Source organism: Pochonia chlamydosporia, chromosome 4, assembly GCF_001653235.2.
Source record: "Pochonia chlamydosporia 170 chromosome 4, whole genome shotgun sequence".
NCBI lineage: Eukaryota > Fungi > Ascomycota > Sordariomycetes > Hypocreales > Clavicipitaceae > Pochonia > Pochonia chlamydosporia.
This window is the reverse complement of record NC_035793.1, coordinates 974,206-1,001,768: the sequence shown is the minus strand read 5'-3', so window position 1 is coordinate 1,001,768 and position 27,563 is coordinate 974,206. Positions and strand designations below refer to the sequence as shown.

The 27,563-nt window shown below is 50.1% G+C and overlaps 12 protein-coding genes across 12 annotated transcripts; 4 read left to right on the top strand and 8 right to left on the bottom strand.

Annotated features, from left to right (window-relative positions):
- Positions 1 to 171: 171 nt before the first annotated feature.
- On the top strand, positions 172 to 1,047 carry VFPPC_14288 (SAM-dependent methyltransferase; the record flags this gene model as incomplete). Its single annotated transcript, XM_018292057.1, has 1 exon — positions 172 to 1,047. One exon carries the CDS (start codon positions 172 to 174, stop codon positions 1,045 to 1,047), a length of 876 nt encoding a protein of 291 aa, XP_018143209.1.
- A 55-nt stretch (positions 1,048 to 1,102) lies between these two features.
- Positions 1,103 to 2,511, bottom strand: VFPPC_07727 (pyridine nucleotide-disulfide oxidoreductase, NAD-binding domain-containing protein; the record flags this gene model as incomplete). The annotated part of the gene is made up of 3 exons (XM_018286540.1): positions 1,103 to 1,267; positions 1,327 to 1,629; positions 1,678 to 2,511. The coding sequence occupies 3 exons, from the start codon at positions 2,509 to 2,511 to the stop codon at positions 1,103 to 1,105; spliced, it is 1,302 nt and encodes a 433-aa protein (XP_018143208.1).
- Positions 2,512 to 3,267: 756 nt separating this feature from the next.
- On the bottom strand, positions 3,268 to 4,881 carry VFPPC_07726 (glycoside hydrolase family 27; the record flags this gene model as incomplete). The annotated part of the gene is made up of 6 exons (XM_018286539.1): positions 3,268 to 4,120; positions 4,180 to 4,189; positions 4,258 to 4,347; positions 4,406 to 4,540; positions 4,597 to 4,729; positions 4,783 to 4,881. The coding sequence occupies 6 exons, from the start codon at positions 4,879 to 4,881 to the stop codon at positions 3,268 to 3,270; spliced, it is 1,320 nt and encodes a 439-aa protein (XP_018143207.1).
- Positions 4,882 to 5,957: 1,076 nt separating this feature from the next.
- VFPPC_15985 (glycosyltransferase family 69) lies at positions 5,958 to 7,283 on the bottom strand (the record flags this gene model as incomplete). The annotated part of the gene is made up of 2 exons (XM_018293738.1): positions 5,958 to 7,060; positions 7,124 to 7,283. The coding sequence occupies 2 exons, from the start codon at positions 7,281 to 7,283 to the stop codon at positions 5,958 to 5,960; spliced, it is 1,263 nt and encodes a 420-aa protein (XP_018143206.1).
- A 745-nt stretch (positions 7,284 to 8,028) lies between these two features.
- On the bottom strand, positions 8,029 to 8,346 carry VFPPC_15984 (hypothetical protein; the record flags this gene model as incomplete). Its single annotated transcript, XM_018293737.1, has 1 exon — positions 8,029 to 8,346. One exon carries the CDS (start codon positions 8,344 to 8,346, stop codon positions 8,029 to 8,031), a length of 318 nt encoding a protein of 105 aa, XP_018143205.1.
- Positions 8,347 to 11,100: 2,754 nt separating this feature from the next.
- VFPPC_07724 (glycosyltransferase family 31) lies at positions 11,101 to 12,702 on the top strand (the record flags this gene model as incomplete). The annotated part of the gene is made up of 2 exons (XM_018286538.1): positions 11,101 to 12,219; positions 12,274 to 12,702. 2 exons carry the CDS (start codon positions 11,101 to 11,103, stop codon positions 12,700 to 12,702), a joined length of 1,548 nt encoding a protein of 515 aa, XP_018143204.1.
- Positions 12,703 to 13,231: 529 nt separating this feature from the next.
- Positions 13,232 to 14,922, bottom strand: VFPPC_07723 (MFS transporter; the record flags this gene model as incomplete). Its single annotated transcript, XM_018286537.1, has 3 exons — positions 13,232 to 13,391; positions 13,483 to 14,674; positions 14,757 to 14,922. 3 exons carry the CDS (start codon positions 14,920 to 14,922, stop codon positions 13,232 to 13,234), a joined length of 1,518 nt encoding a protein of 505 aa, XP_018143203.1.
- Positions 14,923 to 15,820: 898 nt separating this feature from the next.
- Positions 15,821 to 16,735, top strand: VFPPC_07722 (NADH(P)-binding domain-containing protein; the record flags this gene model as incomplete). Its single annotated transcript, XM_018286536.1, has 1 exon — positions 15,821 to 16,735. One exon carries the CDS (start codon positions 15,821 to 15,823, stop codon positions 16,733 to 16,735), a length of 915 nt encoding a protein of 304 aa, XP_018143202.1.
- A 136-nt stretch (positions 16,736 to 16,871) lies between these two features.
- VFPPC_07721 (amidase) lies at positions 16,872 to 18,086 on the bottom strand (the record flags this gene model as incomplete). Its single annotated transcript, XM_018286535.1, has 3 exons — positions 16,872 to 17,239; positions 17,294 to 17,797; positions 17,906 to 18,086. 3 exons carry the CDS (start codon positions 18,084 to 18,086, stop codon positions 16,872 to 16,874), a joined length of 1,053 nt encoding a protein of 350 aa, XP_018143201.1.
- A 735-nt stretch (positions 18,087 to 18,821) lies between these two features.
- Positions 18,822 to 21,201, bottom strand: VFPPC_07720 (arsenite efflux transporter ArsB-like; the record flags this gene model as incomplete). The annotated part of the gene is made up of 3 exons (XM_018286534.1): positions 18,822 to 19,169; positions 19,234 to 21,056; positions 21,120 to 21,201. The coding sequence occupies 3 exons, from the start codon at positions 21,199 to 21,201 to the stop codon at positions 18,822 to 18,824; spliced, it is 2,253 nt and encodes a 750-aa protein (XP_018143200.1).
- Positions 21,202 to 22,841: 1,640 nt separating this feature from the next.
- On the top strand, positions 22,842 to 25,301 carry VFPPC_07718 (CoA-transferase family III; the record flags this gene model as incomplete). Its single annotated transcript, XM_018286533.1, has 5 exons — positions 22,842 to 23,011; positions 23,115 to 23,251; positions 23,332 to 23,478; positions 23,574 to 24,119; positions 24,184 to 25,301. 5 exons carry the CDS (start codon positions 22,842 to 22,844, stop codon positions 25,299 to 25,301), a joined length of 2,118 nt encoding a protein of 705 aa, XP_018143199.1.
- A 225-nt stretch (positions 25,302 to 25,526) lies between these two features.
- Positions 25,527 to 26,633, bottom strand: VFPPC_07717 (lipase; the record flags this gene model as incomplete). Its single annotated transcript, XM_018286532.1, has 1 exon — positions 25,527 to 26,633. One exon carries the CDS (start codon positions 26,631 to 26,633, stop codon positions 25,527 to 25,529), a length of 1,107 nt encoding a protein of 368 aa, XP_018143198.1.
- Positions 26,634 to 27,563: the final 930 nt, after the last annotated feature.

Below are 27,563 nucleotides of genomic sequence, written 5' to 3'. Positions count from 1 at the left end.
CCAATTGCGGGGAGAAGAATCTCCACCGTCAGCAACCATTGAGTCACAGACTCAATACGACACGCCATGGCAGGCCAAGACATCATGATACCCTCAGGTAAACAACACAAATATAAATGAGGGGACAATTCCCGCCAATATCTATCCATATCCACAAGCAACCAAAACACAATGTCGTCCTTTAACCCCCTTCCGGCTGAAGCCGCCAACAAAATCGCCTCGTACGCCATCCTCGATGACCCCAAACACATCGACATTGAAATTGGCCAGGCAGAACACCGCATCAAGCTCATCAACTCATGGCAAATCCCGCAAGGGAGCAAAGTCCTGGAAATCGGCTGCGGCCAGGGAACAACCACCGCTGTCCTTGCCGAAGCCGTCGGTCCCAACGGCCATGTTGACGCCGTAGATCCCGGCCCTCCGGACTATGGCGCGCCATTCACACTTGCCCAGGCGCAGGCTCACCTGTCTGCCGGTCCTGTCGGTGACCGAATTACATGGCACAACGCCGAGCCCGTCAAGTTCCTGGGCGATAACCCCGGCCAGAAGTGGGATTACGTGGTATTGGCACACTGTATCTGGTACTTTGACGGGCCGGACACGCTGGACAAGATGCTAGCTGCGTTGAAGGGGCGTGCTGCGAAACTCCTGGTTGCGGAGTATGCGCTCACTGCGAGGGAGAAGGCTGCTGTGCCACATGTCATGGCTGCTATTGCTCGTGCTACGCTTGAGGCGCATAACAAGGGGAGCGAGGCTAATATTCGCTGCCTTTTGGGCCCGTTGAACATTAAGGATGCTGCGAAGAGGGGTGGGTGGGAGCTTGAGAAGGAGGATGTTGTTGTTCCGGAGGTAGGACTCCTGGATGGATCGTGGGAGATTGGGACTGTGAAGAGTAAGTGGTTTTTGGGGGAGATTGACAAGTACATCAAGGATGTGACGCTCAGGACTACGCTGCTCTCGGCGAGGGAGGCCGTCATTGGTGCTGTTGGATTGTTGGACGGCGAAAAGGTTAGGACTATGGATGTTTGGGTTTCTCGGTTTAATTAGATCGAGGCGCTGATAGCGGGATATTATTGAACAATGAACAATTCTTAAGCTGACTCTAAGCCTCACCCTTGGCGTCCGACTCCTTGTTATCATACTCATCCTCGAATGGTGTTAGTCCCATTCTTGCCCAGGTCGAGGTAATCATCAATGTGACGTCCTTGTCCTGCGTTTTGAACATCAAGTCCGAATGCCCATCCCCCATAAAGGTTGCAGAACGGTCCTGGAACAAGTCAAGTCAGATTACAATCGAAAAGAGATAACGGGCAAACTGCAACTCACCAGACCAAGCGTCAACTTGATAAACGTATCCACCCAGTGATGCCTATACTTGTACTTGGGCTTCTTGCCATCCACAACCCTCAACACATTTCCCGCCACCGTGGCCGCTTGGCGCATCGCCGAGCGAGCATTCGGACACGGTGTCTCAGTATCTGTAACCTCTCCGCAAGCGTACACGTTGGGGAACTCATCATCATCAATCTGAAGCGTCGGCTTGACTTTGATGTATCCATTGGCGGATATGGACTGTGGTGATAAGGAGGTGAGGATTTCGGAGCATGGAGATTGTCCAGTGCAGTTGAGCTATATCACGTTAGGATATCCCAATGGACTCAAGGGCGAAGGACTTACAAAAAGATCGCAGGCAATTTCTCTCCCAGACCTCAAAGTCACCTTTTTCGCCACAGAATCTTCATCAACCACTCTATCCTCGAGAATAACCTCCACGCCCAATCTGTTGAGCCCTTCCAGCGCCTCATCCTGCAGCCTCTTGCCAAACCTATGCATGACCGCCGACCGCGAATGAACCAAGACAATGTGTTTATCAGGATACAAATCCTTCGCATCAGTAGCAACCTCAACGCCTGCAGCACCACCGCCCACCACCACCGCCGTCTGAGCAGCCTCAATCCCCGACTGAACCTCGCGAAGCAGTTCCACGCCAACACGCTTCTCAGTGGCGTTTACGCGCGACGGCAAACCAGTCTTTACACCGGACCCAGTCGCAATAACAAGGTAGTCGTACTTGATTGCCTCGCCGCTATTCTCCAACCGAACATGCGTCTTGTCGATGCTCACCACCCGGTCTTGAATCCATTCGAGCACCCCAGGCAAACACTGGACGTATTTCCCATACGGAATAAAAGCCTTGTGCTCGTGATCTTTGATGACGCAGAATCGTGGCAGAACCCACGTAAATTGGAAGTGGGAATTTGGCTCAATAACCACAACGCGATACCGACTCTTAGGCGACAATTGACCAGCGACTAGGCGAGCGACGTGGTGTCCTGCAAAGGATGCGCCGACAATGACAATCGTACGGTCTCGCTCGGTGGATGGTGTGCTTCCGAAGAATCGTGCGCGGTGACGCACCATGGCTGTGGTGAAGACATATTTGAGTTCTTCGCCTAGAACGATGAGTATGTAGCTCGCAACGCGGGCGTACAGCCCTAGCTTGCCGAACATTGTGACTGGTGCTCAGTTTCAAGACGTGGCAGAATATTAAGCGCAGGAAGAGAATCGAGCAGAAGCAGATGAGAAAATAGACTCTGTCGTTTTATTCATATGTCAATTCCACAAGGGTCATTCAGCTCGGATCCACGGATGGTTCGAAAACTCCATGGGTATTCCGAGCTAGATCCGCGCCGATATGCGTCCGAAGCATGGTGTGATGCATTAAAGAAGGCATGACATTATTGGGGGCCTGGACCCGAAATCACCGAGCTGTCTTGAGGGTAAAAGCCCGTGATGAGACCAGGGGTGAAGAGGGAATTTGGGGCTTGGCGAGGATGAAGTGGTGGGTCGTGGAATCATGGTGCGTTATCTGATTGATCTGATAACACTAATCGACGCCACCCAAGTTAAATGGTGTGGCCTAGAACCGAGGACGGGGCAGAACGGGAGAGAAAATTTTGCAGGGTGCTGAATGGTTTTGGGGGATTATTTTGCAGCGTTACTTGGAAGGCGTTTGTAACATTTTCACCAAGTTGAATTGCCGACTTGACATTACAAGGAATGGTTGTGACTGTTGTAAGTGCTCATTTAACACCAACTACAAAATAGCATTGCGGATAACCACAATTTCTCTAGATCAAGTGAGCAAAACAGACTGTCAGTCTACAGTTGACCAAGTACGAATAAACATCTCGGCAACATGTCCACACCTTCGCAACTCTGAATACAAGTAACCATGTATCACGACCAACTTGCATGTACACAAACCTAGCATCTCCGACCAACCAAAATAGCAGCCGTATCATGAGCAGCAACATCAGCAGAATACTCCTTCAAGCACCCCAAGTCCTTACCAGACCACACATCCGTAACCCGATACTTCCTCCCACCTAACCCCGGAATCTCACTCCACTTGGCCGTCTTCTTCACCGTGCCCCCAAGAGTATTCAGCATCAGCACCAAGTGCCCATTCTTAGACTGCCCAGCCCAAAACTCCGCAGGATTAGTACTATTATAAGTCCAGTTGGGATTCACACCCCACTTATACGGCGTAGCCGGCTTCCCAAACCTATCATCCTGATTAAACGCAAGCAGATACTTATTCTTCAAAATCTTCAAGTTATCCGCACTCAACTTCTGCAAATCCGTGCCAATAAGCAAGGGGGACTTCATGGCCGCCCACAGCGCAAAGTGGGAGCGTGTCTCCGCGGGCGTCAAGTCCCCGTTGCCGACCTCAAGCATGTCCGCATCGTTGTGGGCGTAAAAGTCGACAGTGTTCATCTTGAACGAGTTCATGTTGAGGATGTGCATGACGGAGCCCCAGTTCGGGCTGATGTCTCCGCTCATGCGCCAGCTTATCGCCGTGTTTTTGCCCCATGAGAAGACGTCGGCGGTGCCCCAGATGCAGAGGTTGTAGAGGATCTCGCGGTCTTGCTTGGAGAGCGCGTCGCGCATGCGGTTGAAGCGTTCGGCGGACTTGGACTTGCTCCAGTCGTAGCCGTCGGGGGCGAGTTTGGGGTTTTGGTCGCGGCTGCACGTGCCGTTGAAGCCGATCTTGGCGCCGTCTTCTTCGCAGAAGATGTATTGGTCTTGCCAGTTGCTGGGGACGTTGCAGTTGTCGCTGTGAGGGTGTTAGCGGGCGTGGGTCTTGTATGGCTGGGTAGTGTTGTGAACTCGTACTATTTCAGGTCTATCATATGTTAGTGTGTGCCTTGTATTATGAAGAGAGTCTAGGAAGACGAAGGTGCGGAAACTTACAGTCAACACCCCATTTTGCAAAGTCGGCGGCATCGACGTCTTCATATTCCAAACTGGCAGGGTATCCCGCGCAGGTGAGCGTGCCAGCCGCTATCGCCAGGTCAGTCAACTTCTTGTTCGGCAATATACAACTGTGAAGTAAACGTACTGCTGTAGATGCCAAACTTGAGCTTCATATCATGAATCTTCTTAGAAAGCCCATCGAGACCGTCGGGGAAGCGGGTCACATTGACGGCCATGTGCCCATTAACACGCCCAGTCTTCTCAGACCAACAGTCATCGACTATAAAAGGTCAGCATATGCTCGAAATATCCAAACAGATACCCGGTGGCACCCACTGTTCACATAGTTGTATCCGGCATCGCGCAAGCCCGTATCGACCATCGCCTTGGCCGCATCAAGGAAATGCTGCTCGTTGATATCACAATGGTACGCATTCCAAGAGTTCCATCCAAGAGTAGGAAGTTTGCCCTATGTAACGCGAATCAGAAAGGAACAACACATCTTCACAACATTGTACTTACAGACGGATCTCTGGGCACATTCGTCGCCTGGGCACCACCAGCGACATACCCCAACCACAGTAACTTGGACCAAGAATTCGCCATAATTTGTTGCTTCATCTTTGGACAACTCAAAGCCAAAGCATTAGTCAGTTTTTGATGTTCTAGAATATTCAAGAAGCTAAGAAATGTTCCAGAACACACCTTATATAGTAAAAAAGAGTTGGGGAACAGCCGGCATGAACAAGTCAAGCTAGTATTAGAATCAAATAAATTCAAGCTCTTAGGGAACAGTCAGCGCATACGTCAGAGAAGCCTCAATTTATTGGTGCGCTTCCGCTCAAGCACAACCAAGTAGCGTCGATCTCTGGACAACCTTCTGCAAGGAGGAAGGCGTTATTGACAAGCCAGCAGTATAAATAACAAAGTAGAGGCGGGGACGTATCAACTACCATGAGATATCTACCCTTGCTTCCTAAGCTTGACATGCAACCGAGCGAATCGACGGCGCCACACTGTCGTAACGCAGAATCCCACCACCGTATTGTTCCATTGCGGTTGTAATCGAACGCTTAAAACGGCATCAAGTCTGCGGGGCAGCAACGGTCGACTGCTTGAAGTTGATGCGGTTGCAGGCGGATCGGCAAAGCCACCGCGGGGGAATCGGGGTAATTCACAACATTCAGTATTGATGATGTTACATTGGAAGCTAGGCCAGTGCCGTCGGCTCCAGTTTCTGTTGACTTATATTTGCCGGTCCAATGGGGAAGACGGTAAAACGTACGACGGTAATTTAGATGATTGTCGAGATGTTGCATCGTTGGCGCGGTTGTTAATTAGCTTGCTGTATGGCTGGCCGTTTTGGAATGGGACAATGCTGCTTTTCAGAGAACATGTCGCTTGGCAAGTGAGGAGGGATATGCTGTGTAGCCAATAGTTCATGCCCGTCATTCTCAAATTGTATCCAATGAGGCCTTGCGCATTGCCCATGAATCTCTATGCAACATGCCATCTCTATGTAAACATTCTAGAAACACCATTACATCTGATCAACTGATAATTTCCCAAAACAAACAGTCTCTATCCTTGCGTAGCATGGGAACGAACTAATCGGCCGATCCTATGCTGGCTCTAGCCCGAGGTATGAAATGTGAATTTTCCCCAAACTACACAGAGTCCATGTACCCAGGCGCCTATCATTTCAACGTCTCATTCCACAGCTGCCAATATTGGTTTCCCCAAGTTGGCATGCATTTAACTTTCTCAGGCGGATCACCCTTCCAGTCTATCTTGTCTCCGGCGGCGTCTTGGTTTGCCACATTGTCTGAAGTAAAGCCCTTGGCTTCTTTAATCATCTTTCCCTTTTCAATCGAATACTCCAAGTTGACTGATGGTATAACAGCGATCTTGCGGTAGCCTTTGGCCCATAAATCTTTACAAAACAGTTGCGGTTCCCCCTGCATGCACTCGCCAGCTGCTTCGTTTGCTGATCTAAAGCGAACCGTCTGCTTGATAATGGGTTCGGCAGTGAAGGCTGTGGCACCGTTCCAACAAGAGAATACCTGGAAAGGTCGCTTGTCAAGGAATCGAGTTCGGGTCTTCTCCGCGTTCCAGAATATATTCCACGCAGAATCCCAACTTCCATTCGGCGGAATGTCGAAAAAGGAATCTCCATCAATGCTGCGAGCAACCCACACATCATAGAAGGTTGGGTCTTTGGCAGCATGAGTCCAGTCCATTGCGCATGTCATGTCGGCGCCAAGGGATTTCTTCTGGTGAAGCAACTCTAGTATATCTTCGGCACAGGCAGATACGTCGTTTAGAAATACAACAGTCGTATCCTTCGTCGCCTTTCCAGGGACATCAAAGAGAGGTGCCAAAGCCAGATTTCGCAGCCGCGCAAGGCGGCCAATCCGATCATCCTCGCTAGGATCTATTTCCGACGATTTCAAATAGTATGTTATTCCAACGCTTTCCAGCGCTGGCCGAAGTGCAGACAGAACATCTGCAGTACCATCCGGGGAGTTGCCCTCGACAATGGACAAGGTGCAATGCTCTGGGCCAAGGAATCTACTTGCTTCAACTATACTGCCAATGAGTCGAGGCAGCAGGACGAGATTTTGTCGCAAGTTTAGTGCGAAGAAATATTTGGTTGCAGGGCCTGAAAAGCCCTTGACCTTGAGCGCATCGTATCGTGTTGTGTTGATCGCAGGGCACTCAAGATTTGGTAACGTGGATGATTGTGCATTAAAAATTGCCCCAAGATACTGGGTAATATTGGACGAGGGTAGAATGGCACCTAGTAACAGCACACAGCTCAGGTTAGATACTTCAATCTGCATGGGCCATGCGACAAACTTACCATCCTCGACAAGTGACCAGCTTGGCCGACTCGGGATGCCACCGTCATGTCGAGTCAACGTTAGGGGCTGTAGCAGCTGATCTCTCCTTATATAAAAAGTGAAAGCGAAAATGAAGAAGAGAATTAAAGGGGGTGTAAGTAAATTTAACCTGCGAGACATGCTCAGCCTGGCGTAGCTTTGACGCGATGATAAACACATACTTCTGCCAACATTATGATGGCTTCGACAAAACTAAATGTGAGCAGAAGGCATAGAAAGAGGCGGGAGTTTCGTCCATTTACTTGGTAATAAATAGAGTGCCTGGCCAGCCTTGTTCGTGTTTTCTGCACTACCTTGTCTACATGTTGGTTCTTCATCCTGCATGGATATAATACAAATCACGAACCATGTTTCTTGGGAAAGCGCCCTTGCGGGGCGACACGGCCTGGTCACATATATTGCTCTGGGTGTCTGCCAGTAAATAGCCGCCCGTGTAACCTAGATGCGGTTGCTTCAGAGAATATATATCCTATTGTGGAAACAAATGCGACGCTGACTGGGACGATTGGACAACCCCAGGGCAGGATCGAATGCACGGTCAACCTTCGTGTCATGTTCCACCCATGGGCTGTCTTTCTTGATGCAATTTCTACTCCGTGCAATGGCCAGACGGCCAAGCCAGGTTCTAACCGCTGCTATGGCGGGTAGATCAGATATCATGTGTTGCCTCCTTCGTTGGGGGCAATTTTGGCCGGGTCCAAACGACTCATAATCGTGAGCGAGAAGTTTCAAGTTGTTATCACAAAAATTGAATGAATCGTGTCCTGTCACTGCAATCCCCAAACATCGCGGCCGTACGACTTGCAGAGTTGCGAGCCGCTACCCACGTTAATAAGGATAGGGAGGCTCATGACAACCTCAAAAATTACACTTTTCGTTGATGGCCCATCTGTTCCAGATGTGAAACCGTCCTCATGAATCGATCCCCTTTATCCGTCACTACAAGTGCAGGCCAAAAAGGAGGCGCGAGGCTGTTCTTTTGTGAGCCACATAAAGCAGGTATGAAAATAAATTCGCACTCTATTGATCCTTCGATGGTCGGTAGATGGATTTGATTAGGTTGAGAATTGTTTTTTATGCCGAACCAACTCTGCCGGATCAACAGTCTTTTCGTACCACCCAGGCCTCTGACCGCTAACGAGCCACTTTTGTGACATCTGGGAGACCTCAAACAGATTACCATGCACCAAATGCGTGCATGTGCAATAGCGATTTTGCATGGCGCGGGGACTGGAGGGACAATGAGTTGCTTGCTCGAGGCACAATTGCAAAAGTTGTGCGGAGTATCGGAGCTGCCAATGCCGTTCAATGTTGTGTGAGAGACAAAATTACATATGTAGTTAGCTAGTTCGCCCAAGCCTTTTGATACCAATCTCTGGGATAGCCAATACGTCTCAATGAGTTTATAGCAAAAGGGGGGTGAAGAGTGGTGTGCATTGCCGCCATTATTATTTCTTTGGTGCTCAGCATGAAGTAGGCATCGTGTCAGATTAGTGGTCGTAAGTGAGCAGGCATTTCTTCACGCTCCCAGCCTTTTTTCGACGCCTCGTGGATCTCAGGGATAGGGGCGATTGGGCAACGGTGAACAGTGGAGTGGTTCAATGTTGGCCAATTTCTTTCTTTGCCGTAGCCACAACGACTATTTGATTCTTTGGATCCCATTACGGAAGATCACTCCAACCGAGGCTTTCAAGGTCATCAGCAAATTCAGCCCGTGTCCCATCACCGGAACCCCCATGAAATTGGCCAGTTCGTTGGTTGGACAAGGACGCAAGGTAATTGGGTATTTGGCAGCATTGCACATTGCTACGGAATCATCCACTGCCAATAATGGAAATGGCCGACAGGAACTCATCCTTCATCAACAATGACGCAGAGATGTGATGCAGGGCACCGTCAAATGTGGAAGAGCTGACGTCTCCTTTCTCCATGAATACGAGACACCATTGTCGGTTAATATGGCAATCGTCAATGGGACGTGCCGCTTGCGGATCAGTCTTCTGGACAATACATTCACTTTATTATCCCTGCGTCCAATTCACCCATTGTTGCGACATTGAAAGATTGAGAACTTGCACGGATCCCAACTGGAGCACTGATAGCCCGACCGGGTCAAGTTACCGTAATTCGAGATGGGAACCGTGCCAAGCTAGTTTGCCCTCGTGGCCTGTTGGGTCTTGCCTGGAAGGGTCGAGTTTAAATTGATGTGGGCAAGCTCAGAAGCACGATGCTCAAGGTGTGCAGGGCGGATAATAGGAACAGTGCCTGCCTGAGAGCGAACCGAACCCATTCCAAACTTCAAATGTTGCTTGAGGCCGATGGCAGGAGATCCACCCCTGACCTGAGATATGTTTGTTGTCAATCAAAACGCTCTGTTGTGAAAGAAATTTTACGGCCTATAAAACACGCGCAAGAAATGCTCAGCAACAACCCAGGCTAGATACTTCTGTCTCGGGGCTCGTTGCCAAGCATGAATCCAATCAATCTGGGGATGATGACTCGGGACGATCATTCGCAGTAAAAGAGATGGCTGAGCACAAGGTATTGAAAGGGCCCCTATTATGCACGGATGCATGTCAGATTACTTGAATCTCCAACGTATCAGTGGCTGTCGCCTCCGCCACCTCCGCCTTCAACTTCCAGCCGCAGTGGCACTTTAGGGTTGTTTCAGAGCATATTCTCAGCCTGGAGAACGTGCCGTCCTTGGCAACAACTTCATCGACACTACACTGAATTGTAGATGGTTCGCCTTGTGCTATTTCCATTCGTGGACGGACGATGACAAGAGTCCGGCTGCATCCTTGTCTCCATGAACGACTACCGACGTATTTGAACCGTCAGACTCCATAGTGGCTGTCGCCAATGCTGGTTGCTTGCGTCAGCCTTGAGCGATCTTCCGTGGTCATGGATGGTATGGTAGGCTCAGCATACCTTCAAGGCCGGGCTAAATCCAGTAGTGTGTGAATGGAGACGAAGTTGTTCAAGACGGAGAGACGGAGAGACGTATGTGGCTGGCCTGATTAGTGAGGCGGCCTGGCGTCAACCATTATGTCCACTGCATGTGAGGTGCATCGGTTCGGTTCCTGTGTGGAATCCACCCATAGCTGGGCCGCGGAGAGCCTTTGGAAGAAGTTTGATCGGTAAGTTTTGCATGTTTGAGGCAGTTCTTTCGCGCATTCTCGAACTGGAGTGTTTTCCTCTGACCTCAGAGATTCAACTGGCATGTCAAAGTCCACCATGTACTCTGTAGTCTGCTCACAGAACGCTGAACTTGTGGCAAACACAAAAGAGATGGTTTTGAGCAAATCTGTCTGTGCACAGTTGTTGGTTGCGTCGAAAGGGCCAATTCCTGTTGGCTGAAGGTTGAAATGTGGTGTCAAAGTGTTTGTCCACTTGCATGGAGTGTCTGGTCTGGTGCAAACTGCGGAGTCCCAAGTTTGACTTGAACTTTGAGAGAATGCTCAAATGTTGGGTGGCTCTCGCCCGTCAGCAGCAAAAGCCCCTGGTCGCAAGCCCCAAAACGTCTGGTGTAAAAAATGTGGAGACCCATCAATCGCCCCGGCCAGGATGACTTGACTTTCTGTGGAACCAGACTTTTTCCTGCCTCAACTCTGCTCCAATCTGCTCCAGTCTGCTCCAGTCTTCTCTGGCCTTGTCCCGCCTCAACTGGTCTTCTTGCTTCCTGTCAGTAGGGGTTGCAACTCTGGAGTGCGGCTTGCATATAGGAGCACATCAGCGCCACTCATGAATCAATTCCTGGCAACCTGATTCTGTCCGCTGTTTTTCCATACTTGCCTCAATTCCCTGGATCTCGACTCTGTCGACTTTTGCAATCGAGTCGCCCCCGAACAGAGTTGCACCACCATTCTTGGCATTCGGATCTCTCAACTTAACTGCTGAGCGAGTGGCTGGAATTGCGATGCCGCGCTGATAAGTCATGGCGATTCTCAGCAGCCCAGCGGAACCTCCGCGCATGGGCTTAATGCTCAACAAGCGACTTGTGCGCATCATCATTGGCGTCTTGGTGTTTTTCATGACTGCTGGGTTTCTGCTTGCGCGTGATGATCGGGTAAAGAAGGTGCTGCCGTTCCACCGCGAGCACACAGGACCCGAAACCTACTCCTTCACATCCACCAGTCGCTTCTCTCCTGTAACAATCGACAATCCTGAAGGCACGACCAAAGACGACCTGTGTGCCTCATTTCCCAAGTACATGCTGAATCACGTTCAGCCTGTTCTGAAGATCGGTCACAGCGAGAATAAAGAAAGGCTCGATGCGACATTCAAATCCGTTTCAGCATGCTTCGAAAAGGACGAACTACTTGTCATTTCGGATCTGGACGAGGTTGTTCACGGCCACCGGACGGTCGACGTGCTCGCCGATTTGCCTGCCGGCTACTACGATCTTCACAAGAATCCCGATTTCCGACACTATATTGCGCAAAAGGAAATGCGAGGAAATGGCACCCTGAACGAAAAGACGCAAAAGACCATCAATGGCTGGATTCTTGACAAATACAAGTTCTTGCCAATGGTGGAGCGAGCTTGGCTCGCAAAACCTAACAAAGCCTTCTACTTTTTCTACGAGGCCGATACCTACGTATTCTGGGATAACGCCTTTCGATTCCTCCAAAACTTCAACCCCGACACCCCCATCTATATGGGTTCACCATCTCCCGGCCGACATGACGAATACAGAGATATCAAAACTTGGTTTGCTAATGGCGGGCCTGGTTTGGTACTTAGCAGAGGTGCAGTGAAAGCACTGCTTCACCGAGAGAGCGATATCAATGGCCAGTATATTGACCCTCATGTCACGGAGAAGTGGCAAGATCTGGTAGCTGGTGAATGCTGCGGTGACAGTGTGCTTGGATGGGCTCTGTGGAACGCAACGGTTCAGCTGCAGGGATACTGGCCGATGTTCAATCCACACCCATTTCACGGCATCCCCTTTAGCGATTTATACTGGTGTCAGCCCGTGATGACACTGCATAAGACGACACCTTTAGACATGGTGGACTTGTGGCACTGGGAGTTTGGGCAACGGAATTTGCATGTGAGTGGAGCAAAATCAGCGAGAATATGATGGAATTGGACTAACTAGTTGCAGCGTCCCATGTTGTACTCGGACGTGTGGCGCCTTCGACATCCAGGCGAGCCTGGCACTCTTGAAAACTGGGATAATGGAGATTGGGACAGTTGGCAACCACCTGCCGAAGCACCCGTCAATACATTCGAGACTTGCGAGCAATACTGCCGAAAAGAGGACAAATGCGTACAATGGAACTGGCGAGGAGGCGACGAGAAGAAGTGCATACTCATGAAATCGTTGAGATATGGAGCGGCGCGAAGTCCCGAGTACCTCAATGACGGAAAGGAGAGAACAACGATACCACAAGACGAGCTGGATAAAAAGCCCAAGGGGAAATGGGTAGAGTATAGAAGCGGGTGGGTCGAAGACCGCGTCAAAAGTTGGAGAGACGAGAGAAAGTGTGAGCACGTACATTGGGTTGGACCCAGTGTCGACCGGATATACTAAATGGGCTGGGTGTGGACGACGTTTAGCACAGGTATTACGACATCAAACGAGCATGTTTGGGGCGTTTCTAGGAGATTTCATAATTGGGCGTTGGCGATTATCTGGGCCGTTTGGGTTTTGGTTTCGAATATATGTACTTGCCACCATTTCTAATATATAGGCACAAGAGTACATAGACATATACCACTTTGCATTGACAGGCTTATAGATATTACCTGGTTACCAGAAAGGAGCTTCGACATCCAAACAATGTCGACGCAGCTTCGGAGCATTTTGAACGTGAGCGACATGGCGGCGGGTCTCCCGCATTCCAAAACATTCGCCCTTCCCACGCGGTCCCTTGCATAACTAACGATCGAGACGCAGTCACGGACGATCACGGGGGAAATGAACTCGAAAAGCAAGCAATACTGAGGGAGGAAAAGCAACGTGCAGCGTTTCAAAGCCCACGGACGGACATTGTTTTACCACGGAGTATCGGGACCTTTACAACGCGTCTGGTGCATTACATCATCATGGGCATCAACACCTAGTACACATATCGAAAGTACGGATTCTCCTTGTCCGTCAAATCCTGGAAAGCAAGCTTCGCTCTCTCCGTTTCATCCTCCGGAACAGCCATCTTCTTCTTATTCCCCAGATACAAAACCACGTACAACGACGCCGCAGCAAGAATGCAAATGATGTAACTGCAATGTCGTCAGAGTTTGATCTACACCAACGGCCCACGCAAACAGCGCACATCATCAAACAGGGTAACCCAGCATTGTGTAAACTCACCATACAATCAAGCCCAGCCACAACGCAGGATAATGATCCTTCTTCGTCTCAGACCAAACGAGCTGCGGACCAACAATGTTGCCCACGCAGTAGGCGACAAACGTCGTGGCAGCCATGAAACTCTTCTTGGTGTGGCCTGCGACGTTGGACATTCCAATGGAGATGGTGAGACTGGCGGTGCCGCCAAAGAAGCCGGTGATTGTGTAGCCGATGACGGGGGCGGCGGCGTGGTGTGTCCATGTACTCTTCCATATGATTGCGCAACCTGCAATGACGGGGAGGCAGCAGAGAATAAGCATGATGATGCGGGTGTTTGGGAAGCGCGAGCCGATGTAGCCTGTTGCCATGATGACAATGACACATAGTGCTCCGAGGGGGAACTGCAACAATATAGACTGGAGAGTGCTCCATCCGAATGTAGATACGATGAGAGGGCCGAAACCGCTGACTGCCCCGTTCATGGTGTACGTCGATGCCATCATCAATGCTATAAGCCACACTTTGACATCGGTGACCGCTTCTCTCACCTGTGACATTTTGAACTTTGTGCACCGCACGCCGGTTTGCCCGTGACGCAGTCTCTCTACGGCCGTGAATCTCTCCTGCGGTGTGAGAAACCACGCCGAAACAGGGGAATTAGGAATAACGAAGCAGAAGCATCCGAAGAGGAGGGTGAGCGCCCCCGCGAGCAGGTAGATGTACTGCCAGGGATGTAAGGCACCGCTCGTAATCTGTGCGAAACCGTAGTTTAGTCCTCCGCCGATGAGGACGAACGACCCGTTGCTGCTGTACCACCAGCTCTGGCGGATGGTCTGCTCAGACTGGGTGTAGAAGCTGGTGACGATGCACATGAAGCCCGTGGGGATGATGCTCTCCACGAAGCCTAGGAAGAAGCGCTGGACGTATAAGCCCTGCCAGGTGGTTACCGCGGCGGTGAGCATGCATATCGCTCCCCAGAGGATGACGATGGCTCCGAGGATGCGGCCAATGTTGAAGCGCTGGAGGGCGAATGTCATGGGATACAGGCCCGCGAGCATGCCGAAGTAGAAGAGGGATGTGGCCCAGCTGAGGCGGCGGGTGTCGACTGTCGGCGGAGTTGTGGAATTGTTGGTGATGAAGAGGTCTAGGTCTTTGGTCATGCCGAAGAGGACGGCCGACCCGAGGATTGCTTTGTCGTAGTAGACGAGGCCATCTGAACCTTTTGTTAGAATATGCGAGAAGCGAGTGAAGAGTACCTAGATAGAAAGGGTCGAGGAGTAAAGGTGGTGACGTACATCCGATGACCATGGTCGGGATGAGGAACAAGTCGATTTTGCGTACGACTCTTGCTTCAACTTCGGGATCAATGGCATGTTGCTGCTCGCCCACCATTGCTATCGCGTCGTCTTTTTCAGATAACGGCAATGTGGTGGCGATATCGGCATCATTGCTGGTTGCCATTTTGAAGGGCTGAGATGGCTACAAGTGTTTACGAAGGGGGAGGGTTCTTCATGACTGCCGGCATTTGAATTATTTTGCTTTTATTCATGGACTGTGGCGCTTGGAGATTGAGATATTTTTTTTTTCTCTCTTGTCCCCGGCCAGGGTATATTACATGATGGTTTTGTCAAATTGATGGCACCGGTTGTCCATGGATTTCTGGACCCCAACCAACATTGAATCCACAATCTGCACTAGAGTCCAGCCCTGTGGCCGTTGTGGTTGAAATCGACAAGGGTCGGCTAGACCCGGTGAGGATTGAGCAATGAGTGGTGATGGAAGGTTTGGGCGTGCTGGTCGTGATGATGGTGCGGTATGTACGGAGTATGTCGAGTTGCGGCGTTTGAGGTAGAATTCTGTGTCAAAGCCGTGGACTTTGAGTTGTGATATACTCGAGTACGATTGACGTTGGTTTGTTCCAGTCTTCAAAGCGATATAGTCGGCCGAATTGTGTATTGTCGTGGACGTCTGGTATCAATTGATCTCTGCAACAAGTACCACGCCTTCTGTGCAACATCCCCTACCTGCTAAAACACCATTGACGTCCGCGATAGAATATCACCTCAGGCAGTATATAGATCTTCAATGCAAAACCTCATCCAAATACAACTCCGCGCCGTATCCCGCAAACAATGCGGAGTCCGACTTCGCCCCGCCTGACTTACTCAATTCGGGGAACAACCTTCACCTTGATTTATCAGATCTACGCCAAGATGGCCTACCTCGAAGACAATTATTAATGCACAAGAGTACGGGACAAAAATAAGCTTAAATATCAGCTCAAAATGCCCGGCAGCAGCAAATAATCTACAGCACCACAAGCAAATCCCCCATCCATCTCTTCACGTCCATAACCACCATGAAAGTTGCCATTGTTGCAGTCGGCGAACTCGCCCGCTACTTCGTCCAAGAGCTCCTCGCCCAAAGCCATCAAGTTGTCACAATCTCCCGCTCCAAAAAGGACTACCTTGATACCCTCGGCGTCACGCAACACATATCCGACTACTCTACCTCCAGCCTCACGGATATTCTCCACGACTGTGATGCCGTTATCTGCACTATCCGCGGTGGTGTTCCCAACTTTACGGCCGTCCACAGCGCCATCCTCGAAGCGTGTCAGAAATCTCCTACATGCAAGCGCTTCATTCCCTCCGCTTGGGCGGGAAACCTGGAGGAATTTCCGGATGAACCTCTCGAGTGGGCGGATGAGCTACAGCCTATGCTTCAGGCTCTTAGTTCCCAGAAGGATGTGAGCTGGAGTGCCATATGCCCCGGGTGGTATGCAGACTATGTATATCCCGCGAAGCAGCGCTACTTGGGTGACATTGGGGAGATGTGGCCTCAGAACTACAAGGACAAGGTGTTTACGCTGTACGGAAAAGGTTCTCAGCTTATCAATTTTACGTCAGTGCGGGATACTGCTCGTGCGACGATTATGCTTCTCGCGCATGATCGTCATGAATGGGAGAACTACACGTATTTGTCTGGCGAGCAGCTCACGTGGAAGCAGCTGAGTGAGTTTATTACCTCACGTGATGGGGAGTACACCGTGAAGAGAAAGTCGCTGGCCACAAGTATCAAGCAGTACATTGCCAAGGAGAGCGAGATGAGTGTTGCTGTGGCGATCTTTGAGATTTGGGGTCATTCGGAGGCACTGGCATTCCCTTGGGAAAAGGTGGAGAGGCAGAGGAACAAGTTCTTTGGGGGTATGAAGTTTCGTACAGTTGCAGAGTTGGCTGATGAGGCGGCTGCGGCACCAACAAGCTTTCCTTGAAACAATTTTGTAGCAGCAGCTTCAACTTCGATCATGTTGAGTTTATATCATGAGAAGCAAGAATTGGAACTTGGTATTTGACGCTATTTCTCCCATGTCTCGCGTGGTTAGGCGTAAACTTCCCAGATCATAGCTCTCACAACTCTGCCGGAGGTTCAGACTCATCCTTAACCCTGACAAGCATCTTTCCCGTATTATACCCAGAAAACAACTTGAGAAGCGCTTCCTCCACCACATCCAAACCCCCATCGACAACAGTCACAGCACTCTTAAGCTGACCCTGCTCAACCCACTGCGCCATCTCCTCCCGCGCCTTTGACCACTTATCAGCATAATCCGTGACCACAAACCCTTGAGTCTTGATCCTCATAGAAATCACTTTGAAGTAGTTCGTCAAAGTCACATCCGTAGCATTGGTGCTATACTTCGCAACCATGCCACACTGGATGAAGCGAGCTCCCTTATTAGCCTGGCCCAGACACATGTCCAGAGTTTCAAAGCCAACTAGATTTTCGTCAACATGTCCGTCTGTCAAACTTTCAAAGCAATCACACGTACCATTATCGAAACAAACATCAATAAAGTCCTTCGTAGCTTCCAGGAACTTGTCCCTGAAATCAGGCGCCTTATAATCCAAGGCCACGTCAAAGCCAAGCTCCTCCCGGATATATCTACACTTCTTCTCGCCGCCGCAAATACCAATCACGCGCGCACCCTTAATCTTCGCGATCTGTCCCGCAATACTGCCCGTTGCGCCGGCCGCGGCGGACACGACGACCGTCTCGCCCGGCTTCGGGTCGCCGATTTGTGTCATTCCTGCCCAGGCAGTCATACCCGTCAAGCCATAAGTGGATAGGAGCTCTTGGATGTTTTTATATTTAGGGAAAATGGACGCTGGTTCAAATTTGCCTTCGGGGACGATGGCGTACTGCGTCCAGCCGCTTACTGCTACCACGATGTCACCCACTTGGGCTTGTGTGCTTTTGGAGGCCAGGACACAAGCTGCGGAGAAGCTGCGCATAGTTTCGCCAATTTGGACTGGGGGAAGATAGGATCTTGTATCTACAAATATAGGCCGTAGTTTCGTGTTAGTTTTGATATTTTTCTAACAGATATTCTTCTGGGAAGGGACCGATTGGCAGCTGAGCGAGGTACTTAGGGTAGCTATACCGTTCAACCAGCCTCTCATTGCTGGTTCCATAGAAATCAACAAAACCTCGACGAGGATCTCGCCATCCTGCAAATCCTTTGGTGATGGCACGGGGACAGTCTCTTTGCGAAATGTTCGTCCCGGGATGATGCTCTCTGTCGGCCGTTCCTCCAGAACTACACGTACGTTCATGGGCACCATGTTTCGGTTTCGACTTTGCTGGGCGGGCTTTTTTGTCACCAGGTCAGTTATTAGGCAAGTTCGAAGAGTCTGGTCTATGGATGAGAATGTCTGAAATTCTGAATATATACACAAACTAGTTCAAAGTCGACCGTGCTTTGAGACACATGCTATTAATATAGCTCATTACGAAGGGAAGGCCTACATCTCTCGTTTTATCGACCAGTCGCGAGAGAGTCTTGTAAATTTGACCAATTAGATCTTTCAAGGCATTGATGCTCCCATGGATACAATTGAACCCGACAATACGGGTTTTTAGTGAGGCTGATGGGAAAGCTCCGTGTATACCTCTAATAAAAGCTCGCAATGTTGAAGGCAAAGGCCCGCTTCTCTACTTAGCCAAGAGTCCAAGACGGTGATCTCATCAGCTCATCGTTGCCACCGCGTTACACCGGACCACTATGCGGTGTTGACATGGTTCCGTTGGACCGTGGGAATGTCACTCCAACCGTTGTTGCTCTTCAAACCAATTGGTAGTCGTGGCTCATTGCATTTCGTATATCTATCGCTATAACTCTGATGCGCCCATTGCGACCCAAGATGCTCATCAAGACGGTACATGATGTCCTTTTCCAATGCTAACTGCGTGGGTATTTTCTCGCCCTCCGTTTTACCTCGTGCTGTCCTATTCAAAGCAGAAATACCCAAAAATATCTGGTGTATTCAGCGGCCGAAATTCTATAGAAATGCCATTACCTAACTGTGATTGTAAGGTCTATCACTTCGCACAATATACACTTGACCGGTCAAAACGGCGCAGCCAACGATCATGGCAATCGCGATGATTGGGAGGTTGACACGGGCGAATTCAAGTCCTTGCACGTGGATGTGCTTGCGAGACAAGATGTCTCTCCAAAGGAGTCCGGCCAGCGACGCGCTGAACGCCGTACTGAATGCGCCATAATTCACCCCAATGGCCATGCTGTACACGGTAGCCCAGAACGTGCGGTCACTGATGTCTGTCTGGTTCACAGTATTGATCTTTTGCCATGTTTGAATGACTCGGGATAGCAAGATCGTAGTGCCAATGTTTGTGCCGGCAAACTGCGCAAAAGTTAGTACCCAGTCAAACGAAAAAAAAAAAAAAAAAACTGGTTTGGAATCATACATTGCAAAGCACAACGGAGAGAAATCCCATTCCGCCAATGGCACCAACTGTTCCAGTCTTCTTTACCCAGTGATCCCAACCGTAGGCAAACACAGGGATCCAACCTTTGGTTACCAGTGCTTGCACCAACACAAACATGGAGAATGCAAATGGAACTAGAGCAAATGGCAAATGCAGGAGCACCGCTGCTGCTGTAGGGAATGTCTCCTGGCACCACCTGAAGCCATCTTTTGCTAGCGAAACCAGGTTTGCGGGGCCATCTGCCTGATGAAATGACAATTCTCGTGATGCACGTCTGTGCTCGTCAACTTCGCCGCTAGAAGATGACACAAACATCCCTGGAGTTGGAGATGCAGATGCAATACGGTCTAGCTTAGAGTTTTGGTATACAGTCGACTTCTCATCGTCTGCCATCGTCTTCCCTTTTTGATCCTCACCTATCGGCGTTGGCAGTGATGCCACCGACTCGGAAGAAGATGTGGTAACAATCGCTGTGCCGTCAGTGTTTTCGGATACAAGAATTGCGGGCGGCGAGGGAATTGCCGCGTTTACACCACCCGAGCCATTCTTATCCTGTGCAGTGTTTGAGGGATGCTCCTTGAGCTCGTACGCATGTGCGCCTCCATTGATTGCATTCTCATCCAAAGATCTTGCTTGCTCAGCTTCCCGGAGTGCTCTCTCCGCTCGTGCATTCTCAACCTCTAGCCGGCCTCTGCGAGCAATTTGTCTTGTTTCCTCACGATGATACCAACCAAAGCCAATATCCCAACAAAACATCACGAACGCGGCGGGTAGCGTTACCCAGAAAACAGGGTGAGCCTCCGTACCGGTGCTGACGGCATTGATGACCAAAACCGTTATAAGAGTGGCCGCCATGATGACAGCACCAAATGCTGCACCCCCTTTATCCAAGAACGGGTTCATAATCTCTTCAAGTGAAAGCAGTTTGGTTTGCTCGTCATTGGACGCATTGTTTTCCTCTTCTTCCATCTGTCCACGGGCATGCGGGATATTTGGATTGACCGGTTTCTTGGTCCTGGCCTCTGGCGGTAATTCGTGCATTTTAATTGAGTATGGGATGAGGGCCTCGTTCGCGAAGACAATGTATAGAAGAAACGGGAAAAGCACAACGGCAGTCACTACAACCGGAACAATCATGTTCGCTGTGTAGTTGATGAATCTGATTTGGAAAGCTCCAGCAAGGACCAAGTTTGTTGGATTGGAGGATACAAGAATAGCCGAAGCGATGTTTGCTACCGCAAATTGGGTGTGAATCCACGCTCGAGGATGGACAATGTTGCTGGAAACCCTTGTCATGTAGGCGAGAAAAGCTGTGCCAGAGAGAATAATTGGATCGTTCCCGATAAAGCTGCCAAGAAGGAAGAAGAAGGAGTAGAGGAAGAAGAACAGGCGGTGTCCAACTTTGCCTCCCCATTGCAGGACCTTGAAGGCAAGATATCGAATCAATCCAGATGCATCGATAGAAATGGCGATGTATGCCAGAGTAATAAAGAATGCCATAATATCAATGGGAGAGATATTGTCAGCGCCGAGCGTGCCATCATGCACTTCTTTGCGTCCGATAGCCAGAATGGCGAGCAAGAAAAGATCCGCTATCAATGGCGCAGTAACAAAGTTCATGGGGAAATTCAGCCTGACGTAAGGCTTAACCTTGCCATTTTCATTATCGCCATCTGCCTCATACTGTGATGTAGAGTTTCTCGGCGGAATGATTCTGATGAAACTCAAAGCATCTACCATCCCATTCCACACTTTTCGCGGTATGAAAAATGGTATGTGAAACGGGAAAAGCACATTAATATCTTCAGAGAGTCAGTTAAGTCGAGGCCAGGCCATCTTCTGATGGCCATGAGGTGTGTACATACTCGTGAGAACGAAGACGACAAGCGTCACAATGGATCGCCAGTCCCGGATTTTGGTCGTGTCCAGTGATACATCGTCATCCATGTTGGCCAAGTGTCGCGAAACGGGCTTAATAAGTCGGAAATGGACTCTCCAGAGACAAAGATTGCTACGATGAGGGACCAACTCAATGGATTCCTCACTGCACAAGCTTGTCTCCTGTCAACTGCACCAAAACTGAATATCCCTGTTCAGGCACCGTAAAGCTGAATTATTGATGCCCCGCAATGGTGAGATGAGAGTGTCAAGAAAAAAAGTTGCGAATCCTGTTTGCGCCGAATCAGTCAGCCATATTCCCTGGTCATGGGAAACAGTATTCGAATCATTTGCTTCTTCGCGCCTCGGTAACAATATCGCCAATAAACACCAATGTGACACAGATGAGCTGTGATGGAGAATCCGTGGCGGCTGGGGTTCGGGAAGCTGGAGTTTAAGAAAAACTTGCCATGCGTTTGCTGGGCGGTCCGGAAGCAAAACTTACCTTCGGCTGGTTCGACTTCAACGGTCAATCATTGGACAGCCCTCAGATTGTCAAAGGCTGTGCGGCCAAGGCTATGTACATATGCAGTGTGCTGCCAAGCCGTATTTAACCCAAACACAGCATTCGGTCAGGCCAAGATTGCATCAGAACGCAGACAATCAAGCAACAAGACAAAATCGGATAACATTGCCGTTGCTACGTTCCTGACTCTTGCGCTTTTGCAGTTCCCTTGGACAAGTAAGACACTGAAAAATGAAATGGCGTCCTTGATAGTGCACCGGTTGCTGTGATGAAATGTGAAGGGTTCAATGTTGAGGCTGGTTTGTGCCAAACGAAGAGAACCCGTGACCCCAGTTGATTGTGAAGGAAGGAGCAACCAGGGTTATTTCCCTCCCTTGCAACGGAGTCAAGATGAGTTGACGCCACCAGAAAAGAAACAAAGAAACCAAAAGTGTCAAGGACCACCACCAACCAAACCAACAGAGTTGTCAAATTCTCATGTCGACAGACAGCGCTACCCAGACGAGACCAGAACATCTCGAGGGAGCGATGCGGGCACAGCCACCCTCCATTATCATGCGCACCTTTTCTACTCGTAATTCGTCTACAAACTTCATGCCCACATCGCGAGCGACGCTCTTCTCCAAACCTGCACTAGCCGGTCCATTATTCTGTTGCCTGGGCCATGACATAGCGGGCTTCGACGAGGGTAATGGTCAACCCTGGACCATCCGTCAACCACAAGTGATGTGCTCTCCACTCTTGTGGTGGTCATAATTCGCTAGCTTACATGCGGTTTGCAGGTCGCATCAGCAGCCACATTGATCAATGTTGCTCTTTGTTCCCGTCGCCGTCCGTTGCCCCAGTCGTTGGCGATGTGGGCATTTCTGTGTCGCCTGGAGAGGGATCAAAGCGGCAGGCATGTGGTCAGCCTCATCTTCTGGAAAACGCGAGCAAGACGGAAACGACCCTCGCTCGGGTTGTTGGATGACACAGGATCTGCTTGACTAACCGACCTCTGGTCTTGGCGGGCGATGGTTCTCAAACTGTCACTTTTAAATCATCCTCACCCTTCGCCATCCACAGGAGACAATTGAGACAACTTCGGCCACAAGCATTTGTTCCCCCTTCATCGCGCCATACCTGTGTTTGTCTGAGACTTCAGAGCCAACCCCCGCCAGCGGTAACGGCATGGGTTAAGGTCATGCCAGCTTTGTCATCCGCCCAACTGATGAGCACCACCGTCAGCCAGGCAATTGCGGAAACAACGAGCCATATTTTCTTACGAAATGATACAGATGCCTTTGGACCTGGGGTAGATGTCGTCTGTGCCTGGCCAGTTTCTGGTCAATACGGGCCAGGCTCTCGAATCTTGTAAGTGAATTTCTCCACACAGCGATCTGGCCAAGCACTGCCCCAGACACTTCCCGTCTTGGCAATGTAGAGTTGAACTGGGAGGTTTAACACTTATTCGCAGATACTACGTCCTCATAGCAGCGTGTGTATTTGGCCGCAAATCAGAATGGGTTCAAAATGCGTGTATTGCCGCCGCCTTGTTGCTGCCAGCGGTAGCTGCCCTTCACGGCATTGCTCTAGCAGCATTCCATCGAGATGGTATGTATGCGCCCGACTTACCAAAGGGCGTCTGGTGACTCCGTTGTCGATTGCATAACTGACCGTGGAGAATGCAACAGGCGCTGTTGACATGGACATCTATGGTGCTTTCCAACTTTGCGCAATTGGCATCTTGGCGGCCCCAGTCACTGTCAGACTGTCAAGAACTTACTTTTACGACCCGGCTCGGAATGCCATCTTTCTCTGGGCTGGTCTCATTCTTTCTGGTAAGCTTTATTGAGCTTAGCATATATCGTTTAAGGTGCTAGCCAATCCCTTGAGACGCTGCCTCGTGAGCTAATTCAACTTGCCCTCCATCTAGGATTGTTAAGCTTAACCGTCGAGTTTTACAGAGCCAACCCCATCAACTGCTCTGGGATTTACGATGGCGCCGCAATTCCATCAACAATCAAAGACTTTCCTTTGGATAGACAGCCCCAATGCGGAATGAACTGCACCGACAGCACCGGACCTCAATCACCAATGCGTGGTGGTGCAGCCAACAACAAATATGTGATACCAGCCCCGGACAAGCTCACATTTGGCACAGCAACGCTCCTTAGTGCCGCATGTTGTGTTCATGCTATTCTTTGGTTGGCATCCATGATGGACAAGATTTTGGAAATCAATTTCAAATCGCGGTTTGGATGGGGACTCGATAACGACCTGGGTATCAATGAGCCGATTCAGGGCACTAATGGGGCCACTGTAGGCAAGATGAACCGGGTCAATGAAACCATTCGATTTTTCATGAGCGTAGCAATTGTTCCCGTATTTGCTGCCGCCGGATTTGCAATTTTAGTCGTTGGGGAAACAAATTTCTTCAGCACCCAGGTCAGGTATGAGAATGAGCCCATGGCAAGTATTGGTAAGTGTTTTGTCAACTTGTCTAAAGCATAAATCAGGGGCTAATAAATGCCAAAACGTTATAGGTCAATGGGGTCCTATTGTTGGTACAGGGCTTGCCATTGTTGGCTCCTTATATCTGCTTTTGGCTACTGGCATGGACACAAATGACCGTGGCTACCCTCCTCCAGCAGAAGTATGCCAATGCAAATGCTCGCATCACCCTTCACCGGGATCCATGACTCGACGGCCAGCAAGCCAGACCTCAAGCAACGCAGTCTCCGAAAGTCCACATGAAGCCATGGTTGAGCACTCACGACCACCCATGGAGGAAAGATTTGCCGGCGCCCATGGTCCTGATTCGACGAGTGCGTCAAGCTCACTTCACGAGATGGAATCGCGGGATGGTGTGCCCCCAAAGAGATACAGTCTGGCTACGTTGAAACGCGTGATGACTGGGCAAACAACCATAGCAAGCTCAACGGCCGGAACTGTGGAGGGCGGAAGTCGCCACCGAGTAGCAGAGTTTTTGACTTCTGTTGGGCATACCCTAGGCACAGCCACTCAAGACTCATTTGATATATCAAAGTTCAGAGACGGCCCAGCCCTTGAGTTTCCTGAGATTCCAGGTGAGAAGGAGAGAAATCGCGATCTCAATCGAGTCAAAGAGATTTACAGTCAGCGAATTGAGCCGGATGGCACCCTTGCTGTTCATGCATCTCGATCGAGGGCAAGCAGTTTTATTGGAGCTGGACCGTCTGGGCACGCACTTGATGGCATACGTACATCTAGAGATTTCTCGCCACGACCAGAACTATCCCGATCAGCGTCTCCAGCACTTTCAGCATCTGGGGGTATTCGACAGCGTGCCAGTACGTTACCAGTCGGCGAACGCAGCTCATACGAGCTACATCCCGTGGCAACTCTTCCTTCTGGACCAAACGGAAACAGAGGTAGACAGAGAGCACGTAGGGACACTCTAGAAGTGCCGTCCCCAGTACATATCAACCCTTATCGACACCACTCACCCCCTAGACAAGAGACATCACCAGGGTCTCCATCAACACCACATCATTCCTCTCCGCTGGCGAATCCATCAATTATGGCAAGCGGCGCCTTAAGCGAGGAGCCAGGTACCATCACACCAGATGCCGCAACACCCCCGACATCGCCACCACTGTTGAACAAACATACTTCTTCATGAGAATACGACCTTATGCCATGTATCACAAGTTGTAATGATATGCATTCTATTAATACAGCATCCGATATCACTATTATGGCAAACTTTTCATGAATATAGAGCATGCATTGGAGGTATTTTTTTAATATTGCATTGACCCATGTGTTTGGCTGTTTACATATCTCGAACTAGCAAGTATATCTAGCCATATATATATGTACATAACGAGCAAGAAACCATACAGGCCTACTCTTTTATAAATGTGACGTCGGGAAACTTATCACTCGGGCCCTTCAACAAACCCTCCCCTTTCCCACGTAATGTGAAGTCAATAAAATCGCCCATATACGCTCTCAAGACTTCCATCGCCCGCTTTCCAGTCATCTTGCCAAAGAAAGCATCCAGAGCCTCATTCTTGCCCCTCAGCCCCGTCATGTCGCCCATGATGACGGTATCCCAAAAACTCCCATGCGAAGCATTTTTTACCGCAATCTCCTTTACCCACACGTCGGGATGTTTCTCATCCATTGCTTTATAAAACACATCCCACGACTTATCAGCCTCCCTGTGTCCCTCAGCACCAATCGTGAAGAACGGCCTGCTCACGCCCTTTTGCAGCACGGGTCCCCATAGCGCACCATCCAAGTTTGAACCAGCCACGATTCGAGACTCATTCAACAACGCTGCCGCGGCGGAAGCACCCCCAAATGACTGGCCCACATACACCGTCTTGCAGATCTTGAATGTATCCAGAACGAAAGAGACGTCTGCAGTGCGAGCATTGAGTCCGAATTCCAAGGCAGCAGTGTTATTTGGGTCAGGCGCAATTCTACCCCCAAAAATGATGTCCCCGTTAGGGAATTGAACCACGTCCGTCTCGTACGGGTGGTCCATGATGATGATCTCGTACCCCAGACTAGATAGCTGCTGGCCAATGGCTGAGTATGTAAGCCTCGTGGTGTTTAAGCCCGTGCCGAACAAAATCTTGGGATATTTCTGATGCGTGTTGGCGTGCGGGTGCGTCTCGCAGCATAGCTCTAGTTGAAGCGTGGACAGGAGTCCCTGCGGCCAGCCCGCGTCGCCTAGGTAGGCAGTTAGGATGTCGTCTTCGAACTTGGCTACCGTGGGTGGCATGTAGGGCACGCGACATGTCTTCTTGCAGAGGTGGGACGGGACGGGTGTGAATTTGGAGACCATGATGCGTCGGGTGTGGGAGGAGTTGAAGGGGTCGAGGCGCTTGTCGTCGGTGAGTTGGAGGGACTGCCATGATACTTTGTATCCTGGTGGTGGTGGGAATACGGTTGTTGTTGCGAGGGCTGCCGGGAGGGCAGCGAGGAGAGTAGATGGCTTCATGGTGGCTACGACTGGAAATGGGTTTGGAGTAAGAGTATTAAGTTAGGTGGATGGTGGTTTTAATACGGACGTTTGGTGTTATTAGGCAGAATGAGCAGTTCACGTCGGGTAATCACCATGACGAAGGTTCCGGGTTGAGTGGACTTTTTGGATGAGGATCTTGGAAATAAGCGTATTTTGACAGTCTAAATCCCTGTATTTTTAGGTGGTTTGCCGGTCGGGGAATTGGCTGGAATGGGAGAATGTGGTGAACGCGACAATACGAGGAGCGGGGGATAAGCGTAAGGTCTGGTGAGGAACAATTTGATTTGAATTGGCCTGCCTGTTTGGGAAGATGATGCTTGTTGAGATGGTTATGGCTTGCTGGGGTGCGTCTATGTTGTGGAAAACTGCACGTCGTGTAAATGTATCTGCCATTTGTGCAACAGGGTGGATGATACCGGAGAGTATTGATGGGGAGCAATCAATTGGCCCGGAAATGCGTGGAAGTATTCTCTCAACCGCCATTTTGCAAACGTACATATGTACCAGCACGCAAATATGCTTAAGTATTCAGTGAGTTGGGATTCCGGCCAGGCTGGAGGGAGACCAATCGAGGTGTTGGGTGCAGCTTGCCTGGTCTAGGGTGACGTGAAGTAAATCAAAGCCGACCGGGAATAGCCTCAATTCCTTCTAGAAACATGGCAGACTATTTCGAATCGGGTCCTCACCACTCCAGATAAGATGTCAATCAGAAATAGAATCAAGTTGACATGGCTGCCCCAGATTGCTCTGTGCACAGTAACGAGGCCAAACAGACTTGACGTATCTGGCTGACGTCGTCTGGCTGTCTGTCGCCGTCGGAACTGGAGAGTCCTCAGCTCCTGGTGGAAGCCCCGCCTGTTTGTCGGATCAATTGCTCGCATTACATTCACGACACCACACATCTCG